This window comes from Equus quagga, chromosome 2 (genome assembly GCF_021613505.1).
Source record: "Equus quagga isolate Etosha38 chromosome 2, UCLA_HA_Equagga_1.0, whole genome shotgun sequence".
Taxonomy (NCBI): Eukaryota; Metazoa; Chordata; class Mammalia; order Perissodactyla; family Equidae; genus Equus; species Equus quagga.
The window spans coordinates 108,745,611-108,766,145 of NC_060268.1; the positions used below are offsets into that span (position 1 = coordinate 108,745,611).

Genomic DNA, 20,535 nt, shown 5'->3' on the forward strand with positions numbered 1-20,535 from the left:
TATGGCGTTATTATATTCCACACCTAATATGTGATTATATCTAAACTCGCATTGCTTCCTATTGAGGAATCAGTCTTATCTCCCCAATTGTACCATAATCTTCTCAAGAGCCGAGACTGGTTACTTGTTATGTATCAGTCACAGTACCTTGTTTAGAACTGTGACTATAACAAGACAAACAAGTGTTTGTTGATTTGAATTAAATGACAAGCCATCTTAATCCCACCAAGCCAGGCTATCCCAGTCAGGGTTCTTTAAAGAGTACCAAGAACAGAGGTATTTGTCAAATGGCATGAGTGCAGAACTTATAGATTTTTACCATTTTTCCTGTCTTTCACAGTATTTCATTCACACCTAATTCAATAGCAATATCTTAGTGACTTGCTTTTATTAAGCCTTCTTTGAAGCTCTCGACTTAGATTCTATAGGAAAAACGCAACTTTCTCTTCTCATTTATAGTTCATTGGTTTAGGAAATATTTAATTGAATTATCCAGTTGAAATAACCAAGAACAACTGGCACAAGCAGAATGGAAACAAACACATCTAAATCTCAGTCAACACATGACTCAATTGGTAGGAAGCAAAGGGCTGGAGCACGCTGGAGAGTAACCTGCCAGCCTGGGGCCTTTAGTCTGCCAGGAAATGAAGGGCATTAGACTATCATGTCAGTTACGTGGAAATCAGTCAAGAACGCATCTCCTGTACTATATTCTTTGTATGTAAGAAGAAGTCTCTGGAAGAAGTGGATTTGTACTCCTCATCTCTCTTGGGTCCCCTTGCAATTAAGGGTATATAGGGACAAGCCAGCTGACAAAGATGAGTGCACAGTCTTTGGTCTTAAAACAGCACCATCACTGGCCTTGGGGGCCAGTCACTTGGTCTAATTAAAACCAAAATCTATCCACCTGAGCTGTAATCCCCAGGCCATTAGTCTTCAAAGGGCCAACAGAGCTCTACTGGGCCCAGAAATCTTGCCTCTTCCATCTCCAGAATGGATCCCCACTTCGCTCCCCACTTCCAGTCAGCAACTTGGGCCATCAATATACAGTCATGTCTGTACCCCGCCCCTTCCCCATGACTTCTATAACCATCACACTTTGGAGGAATCAAACACAGACTCTCAGAGAGGATGTACGGTGTCCCATTGACTTTCAGGGGAAACTTGGAAATCCTACTTGCATTGTGTTCCCTTAAGAAGAGTAACCTCTAAATATAGCTAAAATAGAGTGACATTAATGGCAGGAAGGAATACTTGTATTTCCTGTTGATCATACTCAAGGGACTGGCATCACTTGATAGCCCATAATCACAGAAATCAAGGGAGCCAACCTTGGTCACTATCCCTGGAGGAAAGAAGACTCTTCTGTGAATAGGGGCTTGAGAAAATCTCATAGAAAATGCAGCTGAACAGTTATATGAAAACTACACAGCAAACGAATATCAACCTATCAGATGAGAGTTTCATCTCTATAAAACCAAAATGGAATCAATTCAGTTGAATTGGTTTGATGGTAAATTTAGTGATTGGGATGTGTTACCTGGTGCTAGTTTGTTTAGAAGAAACATAGGACTGAGTTTAGTGAAGGGTGATGAGTTTTCTCTTTCTTCTATAGATATGCCACATAGTTGAGCAATGAACAAAGGCAGATTTCATTTTAGATTGATGATGGTAAGAACAAACAAAATTAAATTTTAAATCACATCAAATCCCCTTTGACTTATTTTTCATTTTCCTCCTTTACTGCTGCATTTTAAGTGGCACAGGCCACAGCTCTTCCCCCACCCCGGTGTATTTGGCTTATTCTAGTTATACCTTTTCTTTCACTGACTCCTGTCCTCCTCACTCGTACACGGCCACGCTGGGCCCTGTCTGTGAGCCTGGACAGTGACGGCCGTGGGAGCAGCACGCCCTCACTCATCTGTCTCCTAGCGTGGCTCGTCAAGCCCAGAAGAGCAATGATCTTTGCTCCCGACAGTCAGGACAGCTGCTGGCTGTCTGTAGACCACGCCCCTCTCAGAGCTCTCTCCAGGCTTTCTCCCCAGCAGCCTCCTCTACTATCTTCTGCATGTAGATGGTTGGCTTTATTTTTCTTCAGCATTTTTTAAATATCAGTGGTCCTTCCCCCTAGAATCTAGAATGGCATTGAAAAACTTTCTTCTACAGGTGTTTCCTCATCTCATTCTCTCTTAAGATGCTGAACCCTCGGATCTGCTCACTCCTCCTGTGCTCGTCTTTTAGACCTGGTTAGGACATGAAGTTCCTCATGGTAGAATAACAAACTCTCAGAACGGCCTCAAGGAGAAAATGTATAGATAGGTGACACCATTTGTATCATAGCCAAAATGTTTTAGATGCACCCCAGAAATGACTGCCCCTGCCTGATAACAAAGACAATTTCAGTTTGGGGCAGATTTTTAAAAATATGTTTCAATGTTCTCTTCAAGTCTCCACCACCACCACCCCCAAAAATAAAAAGAGCTAGTGGCTTCCTTCTCTTACTAAGCAAAGGACAGAATCTCTCAGTCCATCAACATGGCCTTGGGCCTTCTTCAGGTCAGATAATCCCAACATTACCTTCTGTCTAGAGCCATCCCCTCTAAACCCAAAATGAACAGAAGGAATAATCCATGACGTCAGATCATTGTGCGACGTTTTCTTCAATGGACTAAAGCAATAGGTTGAAGAGCTTTAATAGAAAGATGTTTATAAAAAATAATAAATAAAAAGACTTCACCCCTTCCTATATTTGCTTAAAAAATACACAAAAACTGGGTATAAGAAAAAAATGGTCTGTCTCAACCCAAGAATATAATAACACTGCCTCTCTTTCCTTGTTTTAGGGAGTGCTGTCGATTTTTTGGAGACAATGGCTTGACTTTGAAGGTGTTTTTTACCAAGGCAGCACCCTTTGGTGTTCTTTGGACACTCACAAACTACCTGTACTTACATGCAATAAAGAAAATAAACACTACGGATGTCTCCGTGTTGTTCTGCTGCAACAAAGCTTTTGTGTTCTTGCTCTCATGGATCGTTCTCAGGGACAGATTCATGGGAGTGAGGGTAAGTTCCTTATTATCTGTCTTCCTCCCTCACTCAGTCATGTCCACCAAAACCTGCCCATTGGCTTGCTTATTAGCTCCATGTGCTGGACCATAAGCATAAGCTGCTGACCACTTTCCTTCTGATCTGCAGCAGAAAAGGAGCCCAGCAGAGGGCCTGGTTCTCGGTGTGCCTTGCAAACCTTCTTGCTTGCAAACCATACAAGCATTCATTAAAGCACCTTTCATTTCAAGCATTTCAACAAGCATTCCCTAAAGTGTGTGCCAGTCGGGGACCCCCCCACCCCGGGGCTGGTGATGTGCTCCCCTCTCTGCGTGCTCACTCCCTCTCTCATGGGCAGCAGTGCCCTGCAGCCTGGAGCTCTCTGCTAACACTGCCACTCTCTGCTTAGGAGGTATCTGAAAGCCAGGGCGTCCTTCACATCCACACGGGTGTGTGGTCTCGGGAGGCCCCTTGTCTGGACTACGTGTACAAGCTGAAGTGGGCCAGACACACTTCCGCTAAATCCAAACTGTGGAGGGACAGTTTTACTTCCTTCCCACCCTAGACGAACGGGGAGTGAATTATACCCCTTGAATTACCTCTCGTTGTTACAACCTAGACTTAGTAAATTCCATTAAAATCTAGTCAAATTTCATAACAGTCATATGAAATGTGATAACTGCACTATCAAATGTCAGTGGAAATAGCAAGGGACTGGCCCTGAATAACAGGAACAGGTGACAATAGTGTGGACAGAATCCTGGTGGCTTCTGCTTGTCTCCCTCTGGTGGCCAGGAGCTGCTACTGCCCATCATCACCTTTCCACAAACAGGGACAAAAAGAGGATTCAGCCACGCAGCTAGTTCTCTTGTCACCAGAGAGCGTCTCTTCCTCCTTCCTGCCCCCCAGACCATGTGGCCGGCCGTGAAGCTGAGAGCCCTTCTGATGGGCAGTCCCACGAGAGCAGTCATGCTGGCACCCAGTGAGGGGCCAGCCCCAGGCCCTCTACTGTGTCCTTCACTCACTGCCCTGGGAACAATGACATCACCCCAGCGGCAGATTCACGCCCACCCAGTTATTCAGACAGCAGCGGGGACATGAGTCAGCTGCTGGGTCGTATTTTTAGTTTGCAGCAGGGGGAGAATTTGTTTTGGGGCTTCGTGTTAATTTTGGAATAAAAACTCACTCCCTGCGCTGCCACCCAGAACAGCTTTCAGCAAATAAATGATCTAATGCTTCTCCGCAAGAAATGCAGGTACTTCCGGCAGTAATCTGTGCAACGGCCTGCCTGACTGGACACCGCAGACTCAGCTGTCCCGGGGCCCCACGCCACGAGTGCGTGCCCTGCATGACCTTATTTTGGTGCAAAGAGCCAAGGGAATTCGTGGGACTTTGGGGCCTGATTCTGATATCCCAAGCAAATCCCAAGCGAGACCCAGTCACTGAAAAGAAGCTTCTGCGTCTGAACAGAGAAAAGGAAGTTTTTGAGGTTAAGAGGAGGTGTGAAAATACTGGAAAGCCTCCCAGACTCATAGAGAACAATCTGGAACATCCAGATCTTTCTTTTATTGCTCTACATGGATAAGAGGGTACCCCCAACGTCCCTGAACTGATATGGTCTAGCCTTCCTGGCCACTCGACCCATCTGGTCTGTGCTGACCACTGTGGACGGGACAGAGTTTTGTGTTGAAGCCTTTGGCTCTAGGCCAGCACCAAAACACAGGTCCAAGGAGCCGGGGTGGTGGTGGAATTTTATAACCTGTAAAGCACCGTGCAGCGTGGGGCTCTCTGATAATCACTACTCCTCTTAGAAGTACATGACCCGTCACCTGAGAGCTTTCCACTCTAAGGCGTGGTGGATTTCCCTCTTCTCGTGTTCAAAGGTTCAGAGAGCCAGGAAAATCTGTGAGAGACCAGCAGCTGGCCAGTGCCTGAATTTCCCCCTTGATAGACAGGAGGAAATCTAAGCCCAAGAGAATAGCTGCCTGGTGCATGGGTTCTCTTAGACTTCTCTCTGACTGCTGGGTTATCCAGCACCTTCCACTGGGTAATTTCCAATGACTGAAGGGAGCCGACACTGTTCCCCATCCTGGACAGCTGAGCATAGAAGCTTGAGAGTCACACAGACATAAAGAACATGATGGAGCCTCAGCATTATGCTTGGGGACAGACAGCACAGAGGACTTGTGTTATTAAGACAATTACTCAGATCACAAGGGCTGTGTTCCTGGAAAACATCAACAGGTCCCAGTCCTGCGCATAGACCAGAAAGAAGCAAATGTATCTCCTAATTCTGAGGACATCCCAGCCACTTCTGGCACCAGAGGTGGCTGTTGAAAGGAGCCCAAGCTGGCCCCTGTGTCACCCTCTGACTCTGTGCTTCGATGTGCTTTTCATCTGTTTCCTGGCTCTCCAGACTCGAGGTTTCTAACAGAAAAGGGGGTGCTCCAGTCTAGAGTCAAGTGACTAGGATGTGGATTGTGGTTCCCTCTTAGAAGCTGTTGAACCTTGAGCAACTTACTTAACATCTCTGAGCCTTACTTACCTCATTTTAAAACAGAATATTCATGCTCATCTTATAGAACAGATGTGAGAGTAAAATAAGATGATGCGTGTCTGGCACATAAAACTCAATAAATATTGTCTTTCACAGTCTTGTCGTTATTATTCCTTTTTAAGTAGGGGGATTTCATGGATCAGCCCAGTCCTTTTGTTGACAGTGTCAGAAGCTGACAACTATTTAGGGAGGCAGCTTTGTGTAGCAAAAGCAGTGGTGGGATGAGAGTAAGTAGAACTCAGGGGACGTGAAGTATGGCCCCTCCTAAAGATGAAGCTCACTCACCCGGGTCAGAGAGACCATCCCTAGCCCACAGCTCCAGGGAAACGGAAGATGGTGGTTCTCTGATGGTTCAGCGGCTGTTAATAACCGCCCACTACAGTTAGGGCTTTCACACCAGGAGGGACTGACGAAGGAGCAAGAACGCGAGCTAAGAGATCATCCCAGGGGGTCCTCAAACCCCAGCAGCACATCCCTGGGGATCCTGCCCTTTTTCCCAGACCAGCCCCCATCTCAGTCAGATTGCAGCTGATGTTTCCAGTAATTACGATGCTTTCAGTGTTTCACCAGGGGCCATCCCTGAACAGAACTCCGACTCTGACCCTGACTCCCTCTGTTTGGGAGGCTGTCCTCTGCCCCCTGAGCACAGCAAGAGGAGCTCACAGCCCACATCCCTTTCCAGTCTCCGAAATAAGAGGGATGAACCGGAGGATCTCTAAATTCCCTCCAAACTCTTGCTTTGAGGGGATGAGAGCAGTCCAGGAGCCGGGAGGGAAAGAGCTGGGGGAAATATATTTAAAAATTAGTCTGTTCTCTCCCTTCTTCAAAATTGCCCAAACCGTACAAATCTACAACACATTACAGCTCTGACTGGCAGAGGACACGCAGCCCATCGCACTCTTAGCAGGAGTGGGGAGCGCTGGGCAGGGAGGTGACCAGACTCACCCAGCCCTGCACCACCCTCCTCGTTCTTCCTCACGCTCAACACTTTGCTCTCCTTCCCTCGGCCTGACATCGGATAGGAGCAGTGTGGCCGTGAGGGATACAGGACATGTCACTGAGTTGCTGGGGCACTGAGTCTGGAGCCCCGGGGCCAGACAGATTACAATAGGATCCCCACACTAGGTGAGGCCACCAGCAAGAGATTAAGTGGCAATGTGCCGGCCGCAGTGTCTCCCACATCTGCGTTTCTTCCTCTTCTCCAGCTGATTCTTCCCAGCCAAGGTAGAGATGGCGGCTCTCGGCCCTGGGTCTCAAGGCCACTGTTACCCATTAGTCTAGATCCCAAAGTGCTTGTTTTAGGATAGTTCAGTGGGCTACACGGGGGGAGAGGGGGCAACAGGAGAGTGTGAGACAGGAGAGGCACGGGGAAGTAGGGGAATTCACCTGTCTTTATTTCGTCGTCACACTCAGCATCCTCCTCCAGGGACACGCAGATCTGGAAGGTGAGGGGTGTGGGAAAGCACAGGCCAAGCGTGACCAGCCTTCCTGGAGAGTTCATCTCAGTGTAGGAAACAGGCAGGGAAATATTTCCAAGTGTAAACCAAGAAACCCAGAGATGTAGTGGGGTACAATGTAAAATAGACACTTACTTTTAAAGATAGAGCTGGAACCTTCCAAGGAGTTCAGGCTTGAGGACGGACTCTCAGGCTCTGCCCCCCAAACCCGTAGGTTATGTTCCAACTGCTCCGCTGTAGGGGGGTTGCATTGGGGTAGAGCCTCCAGTTTCCCCTCCAGCACCTTGGTCGGGCCCCAGGCTTAGGGCTGGGGGTGTCCCAGCAGGGCTGCTGATGCCCAGAGAGCAGGTGCCCCACAGCTGGGTTGGCCGATCCCATGACTTGGGGCTGGGACCCCCCAGGAGGAAAAGAGCTGGAGGCATGAATGAGGGGATCGCTGTCCCTTGATGCCACCTCTCATAACGAACTCATGGGCCCTGGGCTCCTCAAATGCTGACCGGAAGGCCGGTGACCACCCACACTCTCTATTTCTCAGCCCTCAGCCCCTTCCCTCAGCTCCCCCGCACTGCACAGCACAGCACAGGCAGAAGCTTTTAGCTGTTTATTATTTACTCAACAGAGAAGAGAGAGGAAGAGGCTGGAAACCTGCCTTTAAGTCTTTAGGAAGAAATAACCCCTTGTTCTCCTTCATTTCCTCAAACTTCAGCCCTAAGTTTGGAAAACTCAGGCACCTTTAGAGATGGACCAAAACATCTGAAATGTAGCTATTTTCTTCCCTCCTTTCTTTTTCTAATTATTTTTCTCTCTGTTGACCTCCCATGCTGAGGCAGCCTGAACCATCCCAAGTGGCATCTTTGCGTGATGCGTGTCCCCTGGAGCAGGAGCCATCCCCTCTCCCTGCCTGCTTGCTCACTTGCTCCTTTCTTGTTCTCTTGGGGGGCTATACTGATTGTCTTGCTGTCTCTGTTTCCTTTTCTTAATGAACAGTTGTACACAGGACAAGTACATTTGAATATGAAATGTCTGCACCCCGTGATGCAGAATGATGCCACTGGCTAAAAGTGGATTATCAAACCGGAAGGAACAAGTAGACAATTAGGGCCTGGCTCTTCTCCAGGAAATGATAATCACCTGCTCTCTCAAGGACCTCTGTGTTATGGATCTATCATTAGATGAAACCATTGCTTGAGGAATACACCAGAAGAAGTTTGTAACCCAGACAAACTCTGAGATTCAACCACAGTAACTTGCACTAACCTAAAAATTTTGTTTAAACCACAAAGGAAACCTCAGCTCAAATCTCAGAGTTTGGCTGGCAATGCCTTATTATGTGACTCATACTTTCCTATTTATATATATAAACACTGACTTTGCAATCGGACAGACCTGGAATCTGTGTCGCTGCTCTGCCACAGCAGCTCTGTGACTTTGGGCAAGTTAGTTACCCTCTCTGAGCCTAAGTTTTTATGTCTATAAAATGAAATGAATGATAACATTTATGTATTTTGAGGATTCAATGAGAAAATACACAGAAAACACTTATCCATGACCCCTCAGTAAATGTTAGCTATTTGATATTGTTATAGATAGCTGAGGTCAATTTGGAATGATGCATGAGAGGGATAAAACTCACAGTAAATCCAGCCATTGAAACCTGTATTGCACCCATCGTTCTGCCCTCCCCTGTGTTCTGCCTACATCACCCCCTCCCCGCTTCCCAGCCCGCGGTACTGATGCAGCTCCATGACCACCTCCCATTAGAACTTGTACTTACTTTCCGCTCTAATGCATTTCTGCTCTGGGAAGTGGTGTCTCCTGTGGACTCCGACGATTTCACTTGCACAACAGAAATGTGTGCATCCCCTGGGAGTTCCCGTTCAACCTGAGAAGTCTGTATCTAGACGAGAACAGGATCCAGGGGGGCCGTTGGGGGAGGGTCCCGCAGCAGCTGAGTAAAGGAACTGCACCTCCAGGTTGGGACACTGTCTGTAGCCCTGCTTGGCAGGTGACACACGTTCTGGAGTGCTGGAGTGTGAAATGCAGCCAAGATCTGCGGTCTTCACCGCGCCCTCTCTGTTGAGATGAAATACATAAAGCAAGATCACGTGAGGTGCTTTCAGAAGGCTGGGAAGGAACTAGGAGGTAATTTCCAGGTGTCAGCCAACTGTTGTCATGACCAAAGTGCCTGTGGTGGGGATTATGACCACCTCCTCTCAGCTGTCTAAGAATGACGGTGACTGACTACCACGGGACGCTAAGCCACGGCGCCTCTCCTTGCTTCTGACTGTTTCCGGGTCTTTGGTCATGCCGAGCTTTGCTAAGTGTCCGCTTCTAAGCAGGAGCAGTATTTAGACAGGAGAGTAGGCTTTGCTTGTTGTTCTCCAAAGAAGGACTAGAAAGGAGACACCACTCTCCCCTCATGTTATTGAGCCCCGTGAACATTTCTACTGCATCAGCACTTAGGTGGCCATCCAGTTCCCCACCATTACCCTGACGGCCCTCTTCTTCCTTCTATCCAGATTGTGGCTGCCATCCTCGCCATCGCTGGGATCGTGATGATGACCTACGCAGATGGCTTCCACAGCCACTCTGTCATCGGCATAGCACTGGTGGTGGGCTCCGCATCCATGTCTGCCCTCTACAAGGTGAGTGCACGGGGAGCAAGCTCTCTGAGCTTTCCTCTGAGACAGCAGCAGGTCCCAGCATGGCTGGCCCATTACTTCAGCCTTTGATGGTGATGAGTGGTTGTTCGCAATGTGCACTAGGCAAACTGAGACTTGCAGTGCCGAGGCATGCTACTGCTTTCGGCTTTGGCTTTCTAGACCTTTGCATCAATGGCCATACATTTGCAGCATTTGGGACAAAATGAGGGAAACAGTGGATCACAGAGTCTGATTAGCAACTTCATTGTTGGGCAAGGACAGGAGAAGGGTCAGGGTCCCTAAATGGCTGGCTCATTGTTTCCTCAGACAATTTCCCACCAGATTAGGCATGAAGATTTGAATATCTGGAGCAGCTTTGTCATTTAAATCTTTTTATCACGGGAGTTTTCCGCAGCCACCAGTACCCAGCATGAATCCATGTGCGTTTCAAGCATTGCCCATAGGCTGAATAAATGAAAGCACAACTACTCTAAGATGGGGATTATAAAATATTTTTGACAAAACGTTGGGAGCCATTGGAAAGCATGTCCCACTGCAGGTCTAGAGGAAATGATTTTTATCCCCTGACTCGAGTCCCTCGCTGTTTCCTCCCCTGCTCCATCCCTGCTCCTGGCTGCTCTCTCCTCTGGATTCCCCTTTCTTCCTCTCTCCTTCTCTTTAGGTCCCTAGTGGAGAATGCAAATTTGGTCTCCAAGTTGGGAAACTGACCTGGAGGATTCAATGAGAAATGAGATTTTAGCTTATTGGCCCTTTGTGGATCCAGACAGTAGGACAGAGAAAATTAAGTACTGTAGAAAATGATAAGAAAAGGCTTTTTTTTTCCCCAGCTCTGTGAGTAATGCATTTGATCATTTTGGAAAGTGAAATGACTGTGCCTTCTAAGATATCCTTCCTCTGCTCCCTGCCCTCCCTGCCCACAGAGAGAGACACGTGTCATCTTCCTTCTCTGGAACACACCTCACCAAGAGGACGTGATAGTTCAGCACCATTCTGAGACTCCAAAGCCACTCTCCAAATGCAGAAAATATTAAAAGGCCACACTCTGCTATACTCAGTTAGCTCTGTGCTAATGGGAAGCAGGGAACATATAGAAATTCAATCTACAGTGAACACAAATATTCTGATTTGGACTTCCATTTCCATCTCCTCCACTGCCTGCTCTTTATCCCTTTACCCAAAGGACCTGGTAGGTAGAGGACTGAAAACGACTTATTTCCCTTAAACGCTTTCTGCACATATGCCCAGAAAGACCTGAAAGAGCTGTGAGACGGCTGACAAAGGACAAGCAGGAAAAGTAGGAGAGACAACAATGCAGAGATTCAAATTGGACCACCAGTTCTGTAACCGTCAATAGTTCACTTAACACAAGGGCTCTACTGGGGCCTGCTGCCTCTGTAAGTTCAGCTTCCCAGCCAGTCCAGTCGCATTTGTCCCTCGCTTTCTGGCCTTTCACACACCTGAAATATGTAAAACAAGAACAGGTGCAAGAAGTCAAAGTTGGGTGCATTCCGCTCAAAGCCATGCCATTTCTGGACCAGGGTGGTGGGTTGAGCTTTGAGTGTTATAATCTCTGTACCTTCAATTTATAGAAAATATCATGCAGCCAAAGCCCTTTTCTTAGGGGCAGTAGTTTGCAAACTGTGTTGTACAAGGTCAGAGATCAATTTTAGGGGTCCCACGTGTAATCACGGCAGATATTTCTAATAGGTGGCTTCCTCATCTTCGGATGCTCTGAAGCTGGGATATGGTGTCATGAACACAACACAGACAAATCAAGCCTAGTGTGACAACCCATGGTTCCTGAAAATGCTCTCTGTGTAGCCAGAGCGTAACCGTCCACCGTGATGTTACTGAGATTTGGCTGTGTGCATAAGTGAGCGCGGTCACTGCAGCCTGGTAGGGTAGAATGTGCCTGTCATATGGCTGTCGGGCCTGTGGTCCAGCCCCGACCTTACCAAGCGCACTCGCTTCAGTGGCAAGTTGGAGTCTGAACCTTCACCCCTCCTCCTCTCTCTCTCTGGCAGGTTCTCTTCAAGCTCCTCCTGGGCAGCGCTAAGTTTGGAGAAGCCGCCTTATTTTTGTCCATTTTGGGTGTGTTTAACATCCTCTTCATCACCTGTATTCCTGTCATCCTCTACTTTACCAAAGTGGAATACTGGAGCTCTTTCGATGACATTCCTTGGGGAAACCTTTGTGGATTTTCAGTCCTCTTATTGAGTAAGTGGCGATCACCCCGTCAGGATCCCCAGAGAGCAGTGACTGAGCAGCAGGATCTGTGCAGCTCGGGGGCATCTTTGGAAACCGCGCTGGGAGGAGAAAAACAGTCTATTGTTACCCTTACGTTCCCCGTGCTTTCCAAGATCGTTCTGTTTCACGAAGGAAAGCCTTGGTGATGAAGACATCGGATTCTAATTCCAGGGCCGCAGTCGCTGCAGTGGTAGCCATGGTCCTTGCTGCTCTGAATAGTGAACTTATAGCCCAGCATTTTATATGTTACCTACTGATAATAGTATATTCCTTATAGGGCTGGTAAGGGGTTGGTAAATTAATGCATGCCAAGCTCTTAGAACACTGCCCGATATGTGTTGATGTTCAATAAATATTATCAGTTATCATTATTATTATCATCATCACCATTACCTAATATAGGGCTGGTCTTAAGCAGAGAAGCAACCAAGGAGGGGCCTCACCCTGTTGCCTCTAAAACTGCAGCTCCTGTTTATGGTCACCCCAGAACCATTGCCAGCGACAGAGAAAAGCTGAGTCGGTAGGATGAGCAGGATGGCTCCAGTCCTCTGCTCTGGGGCCTTCTCACTGGTTACCTTTTCCAAATTTCTTTTCCCTCCTTCAAAGCTCAGGGAAGAGAGGAGAGCTGAGTAATCAGGATGTTTGTCCCTACTCCCCAAGTCCTGGAGCCCTTGCAGGAGCCCCGAGTTCACTGAGTCAGAGCAAAGGGCAGCAGTCACTCCTGCCTCCAGCGCCAGCAGAGAAGCTGGAGTCTGAGCGTCCAGGCCTGTCATGAATAACACCCGTGTGTTTATTCTTTATTTCAGCATTCAATATTGTATTAAATTTTGGAATTGCTGTTACATATCCCACTCTGATGTCTCTTGGAATCGTCCTCAGTGTACCTGTGAATGCAGGTAAATGTATATGGCTTCTTATACGGCTTCCTATATCTGCTTGTAAGCACACACGTGCACACACACACAAACACACACACACTCACAAACACACAAACATGCACACACACTCGCAAACACACAAATACACATGCACACATATAAACACGCATGTGCACACACAGACATGCACACACACTTGCAAACACAAATACACGTGCACACATACAAAAACGTGCATGCACGCACACAGACATGCACACAAACCGCAAACACACAAATATTCATGCACACATACAAACACAAATATGCACACACACTTGCAAATACACATGCACACATACACACATGCACGCACACATACTCACGTATATTCTCGTCATCCCTGGTATAGAATGCATGTTTAACCTCCTGCATAGAAAGAAAGCGCTTAGGTAAAATGTGGGTTTGTTATATATGCAATATTTTCTCCATAATGGGTTGATTTTCACTTACCACACCAAGATACAGAAAGTCTAAAGCCATCTGGATTCTAACTGATGTGGGGATCAGAGATGACTATAATTAATATTACTAGTAAATGTAGAAAAATATGTAGCAGGAAAAACATTCAATTTTCATAAGTGACTTTCTGGGGGAGATTTGCTCAGAGTCTGACGGGTATGACGTGAAGACGTGTTGATAAACTGAAGAAGCATGAACAGTATCCTCGCCCCCAGAGGAGAGGGTGCCCCTTGCCCGGCTCCTCAGCACCTGGCCTGTTTTCCGCTGGGTACCTGCCAACGCACTCAGGTGGCAGCTCTTCCAAAGCTTGTCGTCACCTGCCCCTCATCTCCTTCCTTTTCCCGGCTCATTCTGGTATGAATCTTGGATTTTCTTCCCAGAATCCCCCTTCCTCCCCTCTGACCCCCTGCATAATTCTCAGCCAGGCGAGGGTTTGTGAAGCATGTCTCCCCAGAGCACTCAGCCCGGCCCTGGCTCAGCTCCTCAGAAGCCATCTCCAGAGCCCTCCCGCTCTGGTCCGTTGGAGGATTAACCTCCCAGAACGGCAGCCTCTGACGCTGTGCAGTGCCCCATTTCCTCAGCCCTTGCCCATGGTTTGGTTTCTCACCCCTCCCATCCCACAGGTTCCATATGTGCCTTACCCTGGCCCCCGACTCTTCTAGAAGGGCCTCAGGGTGGCAGTGTGAAAAGAGGCCTTGCTAGGGCATCAGCGGACTGCCCACCTGGAGGACGGTGGTCCCAACTCATCACCTCCCTGGGCCTTAGCTTGTCCCCCCTCACAGTGAAGGTTGCACCGACCCTCATTACCTTGGTCGACATGAGAACCAAATGAAATAATCTATGGGATGGCACTTCAACAGCAGTAAACCCCCAGGCTCCTGGAGAGCTGGTAGAAAGCTGTCCAGTCTGTCAGTCTCCAGATGCTGCAGGCTTCTGAAAAATAGCTTACCAGTAAGTAAGTAACTTACTCCCCCTATGTCTTATTGAGTCTTTATAGTCACACAGCATTCTTACCACGAAGACATATTCCAGGAAGCTCTTACATAGAAGCTGACTTTGACCGTATCACACAGCCAGGTGTTGGAGAGATTAATCAGAATCATCTCTTATCGCTTACCTGCAACATAAGAGGTGTAATAATGTGTCAGAGGGAGGAACCCCATTCACTTCTCTACTGCAAAAGAGAAGCAGAGGAGTGGGCTATTATGGGACATGTCAGAGCGGAGCCACTGAGGGCCTTTGGACTCTCCCTGACGTCTGTCTCTAGGGCATGTCCTGTGACTTGCTAATTGACTATCCCCTTCCGTTGAATTATCAGAATGTTTTGCCAATATTAAAAATTAAAGTATTTCTGAATGGATACAAGGGGCACTTTAATTCCACAGGAGGGCTACTAACAAAGTTTTTTTTCAGGTTTAACTTTTATCCTTCTTACTCCTTCTCCGCCCACGCTCTAGACAGGTGAGAGCTGGGGAGGGGGGAGGCCGGAGGAAGAGGAGGAACACGAGAGGAGAATGACAGAGCCAGCGTCCAACTGGGCCGCTGAACAACCCTTACATGTGGAGAGCTGGTGGCCAGCTGTCCAGGAAGTCCGTTTTCTAAAGCCACACGCTCTGAAGTCAGCAAACCCTCTTTTTCACCAAAAATGATATAATAGAAAAGCAATCTGGTTCTCTCTTGTCTAGAAGGCAGACTCCAAATTTGCTTTGTCTGGTTTAGTTAAGAAAAGAGAAAGAAGGGGCCGGTCTGGTGGCCCAGCAGTTGAGTTCACACATTCCTCTTCGGCGACCCAGGGTTCGCCAGCTCGGATCCCGGGTGTAGACATGGCACCACTGGGCACACCATGCTGTGGCAGGCATCTCACATATAAAGTAGAGGAAGATGGGCACAGATGTTAGCTCAGGGCCAGTCTTCCTCAGCAAAAAGAGGAGGATTGGTGGTAGATGTTAGCTCAGGGCTAATCTTCCTCAAAATAAAAAAAAAATTAAAAATTAAAAAAAGAAAAGAGAAAGAAAGCAAAAAAAAAAAAAGAGAGAAGGAAAAAGCCTTAACATCTACAACACTTTTGACCTTCTGGCTCAGAAGAGAATGAGGATCTGGGTTTTTATTAACTGACATGAGTCCTGCTGCTCATTTTCTTCCCTCACCTGATGTGAGGCAGGAATGAGCCCTGTGCCCGGTGGGCCTTTATAAACATTAAATAGTGGGATGCCCTAGGGCAGAACCAGAATTTATGCTTATCATCTTCAAAGAACCAGGCCAAGTTTGGTCTTCAAAATATACATATATTTGCATGTCTTGTGAAATAATGCTTTTAATTTGTAAAAGTAGCATATGTTGCTGTAGAGAATGTAAACAGTACCAGAAATATAAAGAAAGTACTAATGTTTTCATTATCCTGCCACCCAGAGGTGGCCTCGATGAAACTTTGATGTCTGTCCCTTTCTCCAACTGCCCCTCGTGTTTTCTTTGGTCTCTCGCACTAAGGGCTCAGATCAGTGTGGGGAAGTGAAATACGAGTGCGAGGCCTCTTCCCAGAGAGGTTTTATAAAGGGAAGGGTGACTGGCTAGAGACAGCCCCGGCCACCTGGAACAAAACCAAAGCGAGCAGGAGTCGGTGGTCAGAGGAGACCTCTCCCCTTCCCGTCCCCGCAGAAAGGGACGCTGGAGGCCCCGCCCATCTCGAGGACGCGCATCTTCGCCCTGAGCCGGGCCTGGCTTGTTGCCCAGTAACCCGAGTTCTCTCTCCCCTGCAGTGGTTGATCACTACACCAGTAAGATAGTCTTCAACGGGGTCCGGGTCATCGCCATCATCATCATCGGCCTGGGCTTCCTCCTTCTGCTCCTGCCAGAGGAGTGGGATGTCTGGTTGATTAAGCTGCTCACCCGCCTCAAAGTGAGGAAGAAGGAGGAGACGGCTGAGGGCAGCGCGGACCCGGGCTCGGGACCTCAGAGCAAGAGCAGGAGGGCCCGCCCTTCCTTCGCCCACTGACGGACGCCCGCTCTCTGGGTCTCCGCGGTGACCGCTCTGTTAAGGATCTGGAGGTCTGTTCCCGACAGGGGAACCTCAGCTGGGTAAGGTGTACATACCTGTACAGTTTTGGTAATCTGCAGTAAGTTATACGGTATTTATTGGCATGTCCAATTTGCTTGCACTTTTTCACATCAGCCCTTTCACTAAAGGGTACCAATTCAATATGAAAGAGAAAAGAAGAACCTCTCAGCTCTTTTTAAATGAATGTAAAAGCAAGTGAAAATTCTGCTTGCCTCGATTGTTTTGGATGTCACACGTTCTTGACAAGGCCGGGCAAATGTTTTGAATCTTAGCAACCGAAATTACATTGCACACTGTGATTATTTTTCAGCTATGGTAGGTCATATTTTGTTTTATACCAGAGCTGTACTCTTAATTTTAAGGGATTTCAATGAACCAAAAGATAACTGTAAGTTGATTTGGACGGAGAGACGGATGGACTGTGAAAGGGTAATGGACATCAAACACCATCGACTGTGGCTAATCTCGGGATGGCAGTTAGAGGCCAGGCCTGAGCCGGGTAACAGAAAAGGAGATAAATCCACGCCCAGCTGGCTTGCTCTCACGTGTCTGTGTAAGATCATGCAAGAGAAATTACAGTGCCTTCTACAGAATTTTCGTCTTTACCTTTGTGAAGCGAGGTGACATTATAAGTCACTGGCGCCGTCTTATAATTTAGACGTAGAAATCTTTAGAAACAAATAAAATTATATATATATATGGGTGTGTGTGTGTACAAAAATGACAAAGCTGATGACCAGTATAATGGAACGTGGTTCTCGGTGTGCAGTGTGCATATCAGGTCGGCTCCACAGGGGGTGGTGAATTGCTCGTTGCTTTTACTTCATGACCAAGACTGAAAAATTATTTACTGAATCTGTAAACCTTTTTATGAAACTTTTAAGCACCAGGCTGTTTACTTACACAATTTAGGTCTGCCAGAAAATTCTATCTGTGATAGATCTGTAAAGAGGGACAAGGGGACTAGAGTTTACTATTTTTGAAGTTTACATTGTTACATACAAAATGGAAACTTTATTTTGAAATGTTGTCATAACCCAATGGTGCACTCTGTAACCATGGAGTCTTTCGTTTCATAGGGGAAAGGGCATTCATGACCTGAACTTTTTAGCAAATTATTATTCTCTGTTTCCATTACCTGTTTGGCCAGATTAATAAACTATTTAAAAAAGAAGCATTTAGCGCTGTCTTGGTGGCCACTTTGTTACTTTCCCACTACACGAGATACATTCTTCCTTGCCTTGCACTGTTCCCCCAGCAAGCCCCACCTTCCTGCACCTTCAGGGCTTATAAACCCATCCACCCCCCTCAGGGGAAGAAAATTCTTATTGTGAAGACAGATTTGACTTTCACAAAAGTGGAATGCAGACCGCTCAGCCGGGCCTAGAAGAAAATAAGTCTGAGGCAGCGTTTCCCTCCCCTCCTCCTTTCTCGTGTCCTCTTTCTGCCTCCAGGTGCCTGCCGTCTCCTCAGCCCTGGGTGTTGCTTCTGTCTCCCTTTCCTTTACAGACTGGTTCCACAGCTCGGCTTACACTGGTCTCTCATAGCTGCCACAAAATGGCGGCCTCAGTCCCTGAATCAGCACGGTCTTCCAACTCAGCCCCCACACCTAACTTCTGCCCGGGGTGTCCTAACCTAATTCTAGCTCTACAGAGAATCTGCTTTACCCAGCTTCAGTAATGTGTTCCAGGCAGCTGTGGCCAGAGGCTGTGCAGTTCAATGTCTCTCATTCTGTGGCTGCAAAGGGCCAGATTCTCGCAGAGGGGATGTGAGCAGAGAGGAGATGATGAGCCTCTTTAGGACACCTCATCCCGCCACCCACCACTTGCTAGAGCATCTACATACCACGCACCACTTGCTACATGGGGTCAGGACCTGGAGAGTCTAGCTGTTCAGAGCAGAACTCCTTGCAATGTTCCAATGTGTGCTGTGAGGGGGATCCCCTCAGCCCCCACAGTGGAGCCTGGGCCAGCAGGATCCTGGGCCAGTCACCCACGACTCTGTCTGGGCTCCCAACCCTTCCAGTTGCTGCAGGGAGCCAAACAAATCTTTCCTTTGTAAGCCATAACATGAAAAATTTGGGAAGCCCTACGCTAGAGCAGATTTACCCTATTCTCCCCTTGGGCATAAAAAACTATGAAGACCCAAAAGAATTGAAAGCAGAAACTCAAAGAGATACTGTACACCTCTGATCATAGAGCATCATTCACAATAGCCAAGAGGTGGAAGCAACCCAAGTGTCCATCAACAGATGAATGGATAGACAAAATGTGGTACATACATACAATGGAATATTATCCAGCCTTAAAAAATGAAATTATGACACATGCTACAACATGGATGAATCTTGAAGACATTATGCTCAATGTAACAAGCCATACACAAAAGGACACATATGATTCTGCTTATATAAGGTACCTAGAGGAGTCAAAATCATAGAGACAGAAAATAGAATGGTGGTTACTAGGGGCTCTGGGGAGGGGGGAATGAGGAGTTAGTGTGCAATGGGTACAGAGTTCCAGCTTTATAACATGAAAAAGTTCTAGAGATGGATGGTGGTGGTGTTTGCACAACAATGTGAATGTATTTAATACCACTGAACTGTACACATCAAAATGGTAATGTTATGTATATTTCACAATAAAAAAAACTATGAAGAGTGAGGTATATGAAATAAAAGGGTTAAAACTCTCAGGAGTTTTAATGCTCTTTTTCAGGACATTCTAAACATCAGTTGGGGTGGGGGTGGGGAGATTTGAGAGACTTCTTTCCAGAAAGATACAAATCACAACCCCTACCCCCACCCCCAAGCAGGTTTCAAGGACTGGGATGAGCTCTGGCAAACCTGGAAGGGATGCATGAACAGAAAATTCCAGAAGGGGGTTCCTGCAGATGGAACCTTGGGGTGGCTTTGGGCAACAGTCTCCACCCCTGCTCTGTCTGGGGAATTGTCTCCCTCTAGAGACCAGTCTGGACAGCAATGAAAGGATTTTTCTATGTTCATTCCTTTAAGGAGTGAAGCAGAGCGAAGACAGAGGTACAAAGAGGATGCTGGGGCCTCTGGTGCTGATGAAGGGGCAAAGGCCCTCCACAGTCTCCAGCCCGCCCCTTCAGAATGTGGTCATTTGGGGCCAGAGGGCGTGATGGGACCAGCCGGCTGTCTGCCACACGGAGTCACAGCTGTCTCTAGGAACCACACGCCCTGTGCGGACCCTGAGCTCTTGCCTTTCTTGGGCCAACAAGGATCAAGAGAATCAGGAGAGAGGAAACCGTGGTCAGAGACTTAACCACCCTGTAGAACAGGCGTGTTTGCAAATCTAGCCAAGGACGCATGACATGGAGTTCTTTATCTTCAATTTTAAAATAAATGATCTATTCTAAAATTAGAATGTGGGAGTGGTTGCGGAATTCTGCAAATATGCTAAAATTCGATGAACACTTTAAATGGGAATTTCATGGTATGTGAATTATGTCTTAACAAAGCAGTTTAATGAATAGATAAATGGTTGCTTCAAAAAAGATTTAAAATTCCTTTGCCAAAATCTCACAAGTAGAGAGGACATTTGTTGGGTTGTTGGCTTGTCTTTGGCTGTGTAGCATCTGATCCCTGTTGGAAATAGAGCCTTGCTATTGTTGCAGAAGCTAAGGGAACAGATTCTCCATCTGGGACCCACCCACAGTCTGGGGAGAGAGAAGAGAGTGTGATCTGGGCTCACCCAGTGGGCTGCAGTCTCCCAGGACTTCAACTCTGAGACCAGGGATGTCAGACCCCAAGGATAGCCCAGGAGAGCTGGGCTGACCAGCCAGCGCCTGAGGTCCCTGCCATGGGTCTGGCCTCCTCCCACCACGGAGATCCATGGCTCCTCCCCATTACCAGACAGATCCTTCAGACTCCCACAGTCCCAAAGAACCTTCCAATACATTCTTTGTTTAAGATGGCAGGACGCCATTTCTGTTGCTTGAGTCCAAGAAATCTGAATAATATGTGGGAGAAAACTGAGATGCTCAAAGAAAAGTTACAGCTTTGTTTATTTGGGATTTGTTTGTTTGTTTTCCTTCCTGGTCCTGACACTTCTTGAAACCGGGCTCATTATGATGTAGCAGGACTCTTGGTGGAACTGCTTTAAAGAAT

General features: G+C 47.3%; 1 protein-coding gene across 1 annotated transcript in view; it reads left to right on the plus strand.

The window, feature by feature from the left end:
* The window catches only part of SLC35F3 (solute carrier family 35 member F3), a 117,605-nt gene extending 100,058 nt beyond the window's left edge, over positions 1-17,547 (plus strand). Inside the window, exons 3-7 of the mRNA XM_046651964.1 lie at positions 2,844-3,063; positions 9,579-9,704; positions 11,747-11,939; positions 12,776-12,865; positions 16,105-17,547. Coding sequence (XP_046507920.1) covers positions 2,844-3,063; positions 9,579-9,704; positions 11,747-11,939; positions 12,776-12,865; positions 16,105-16,340 — 865 coding nt within the window. The 3' untranslated portion in view covers positions 16,341-17,547. The remainder of the gene's footprint in view (positions 1-2,843; positions 3,064-9,578; positions 9,705-11,746; positions 11,940-12,775; positions 12,866-16,104) is intronic.
* The last annotated feature ends 2,988 nt before the right edge of the window (positions 17,548-20,535 follow it).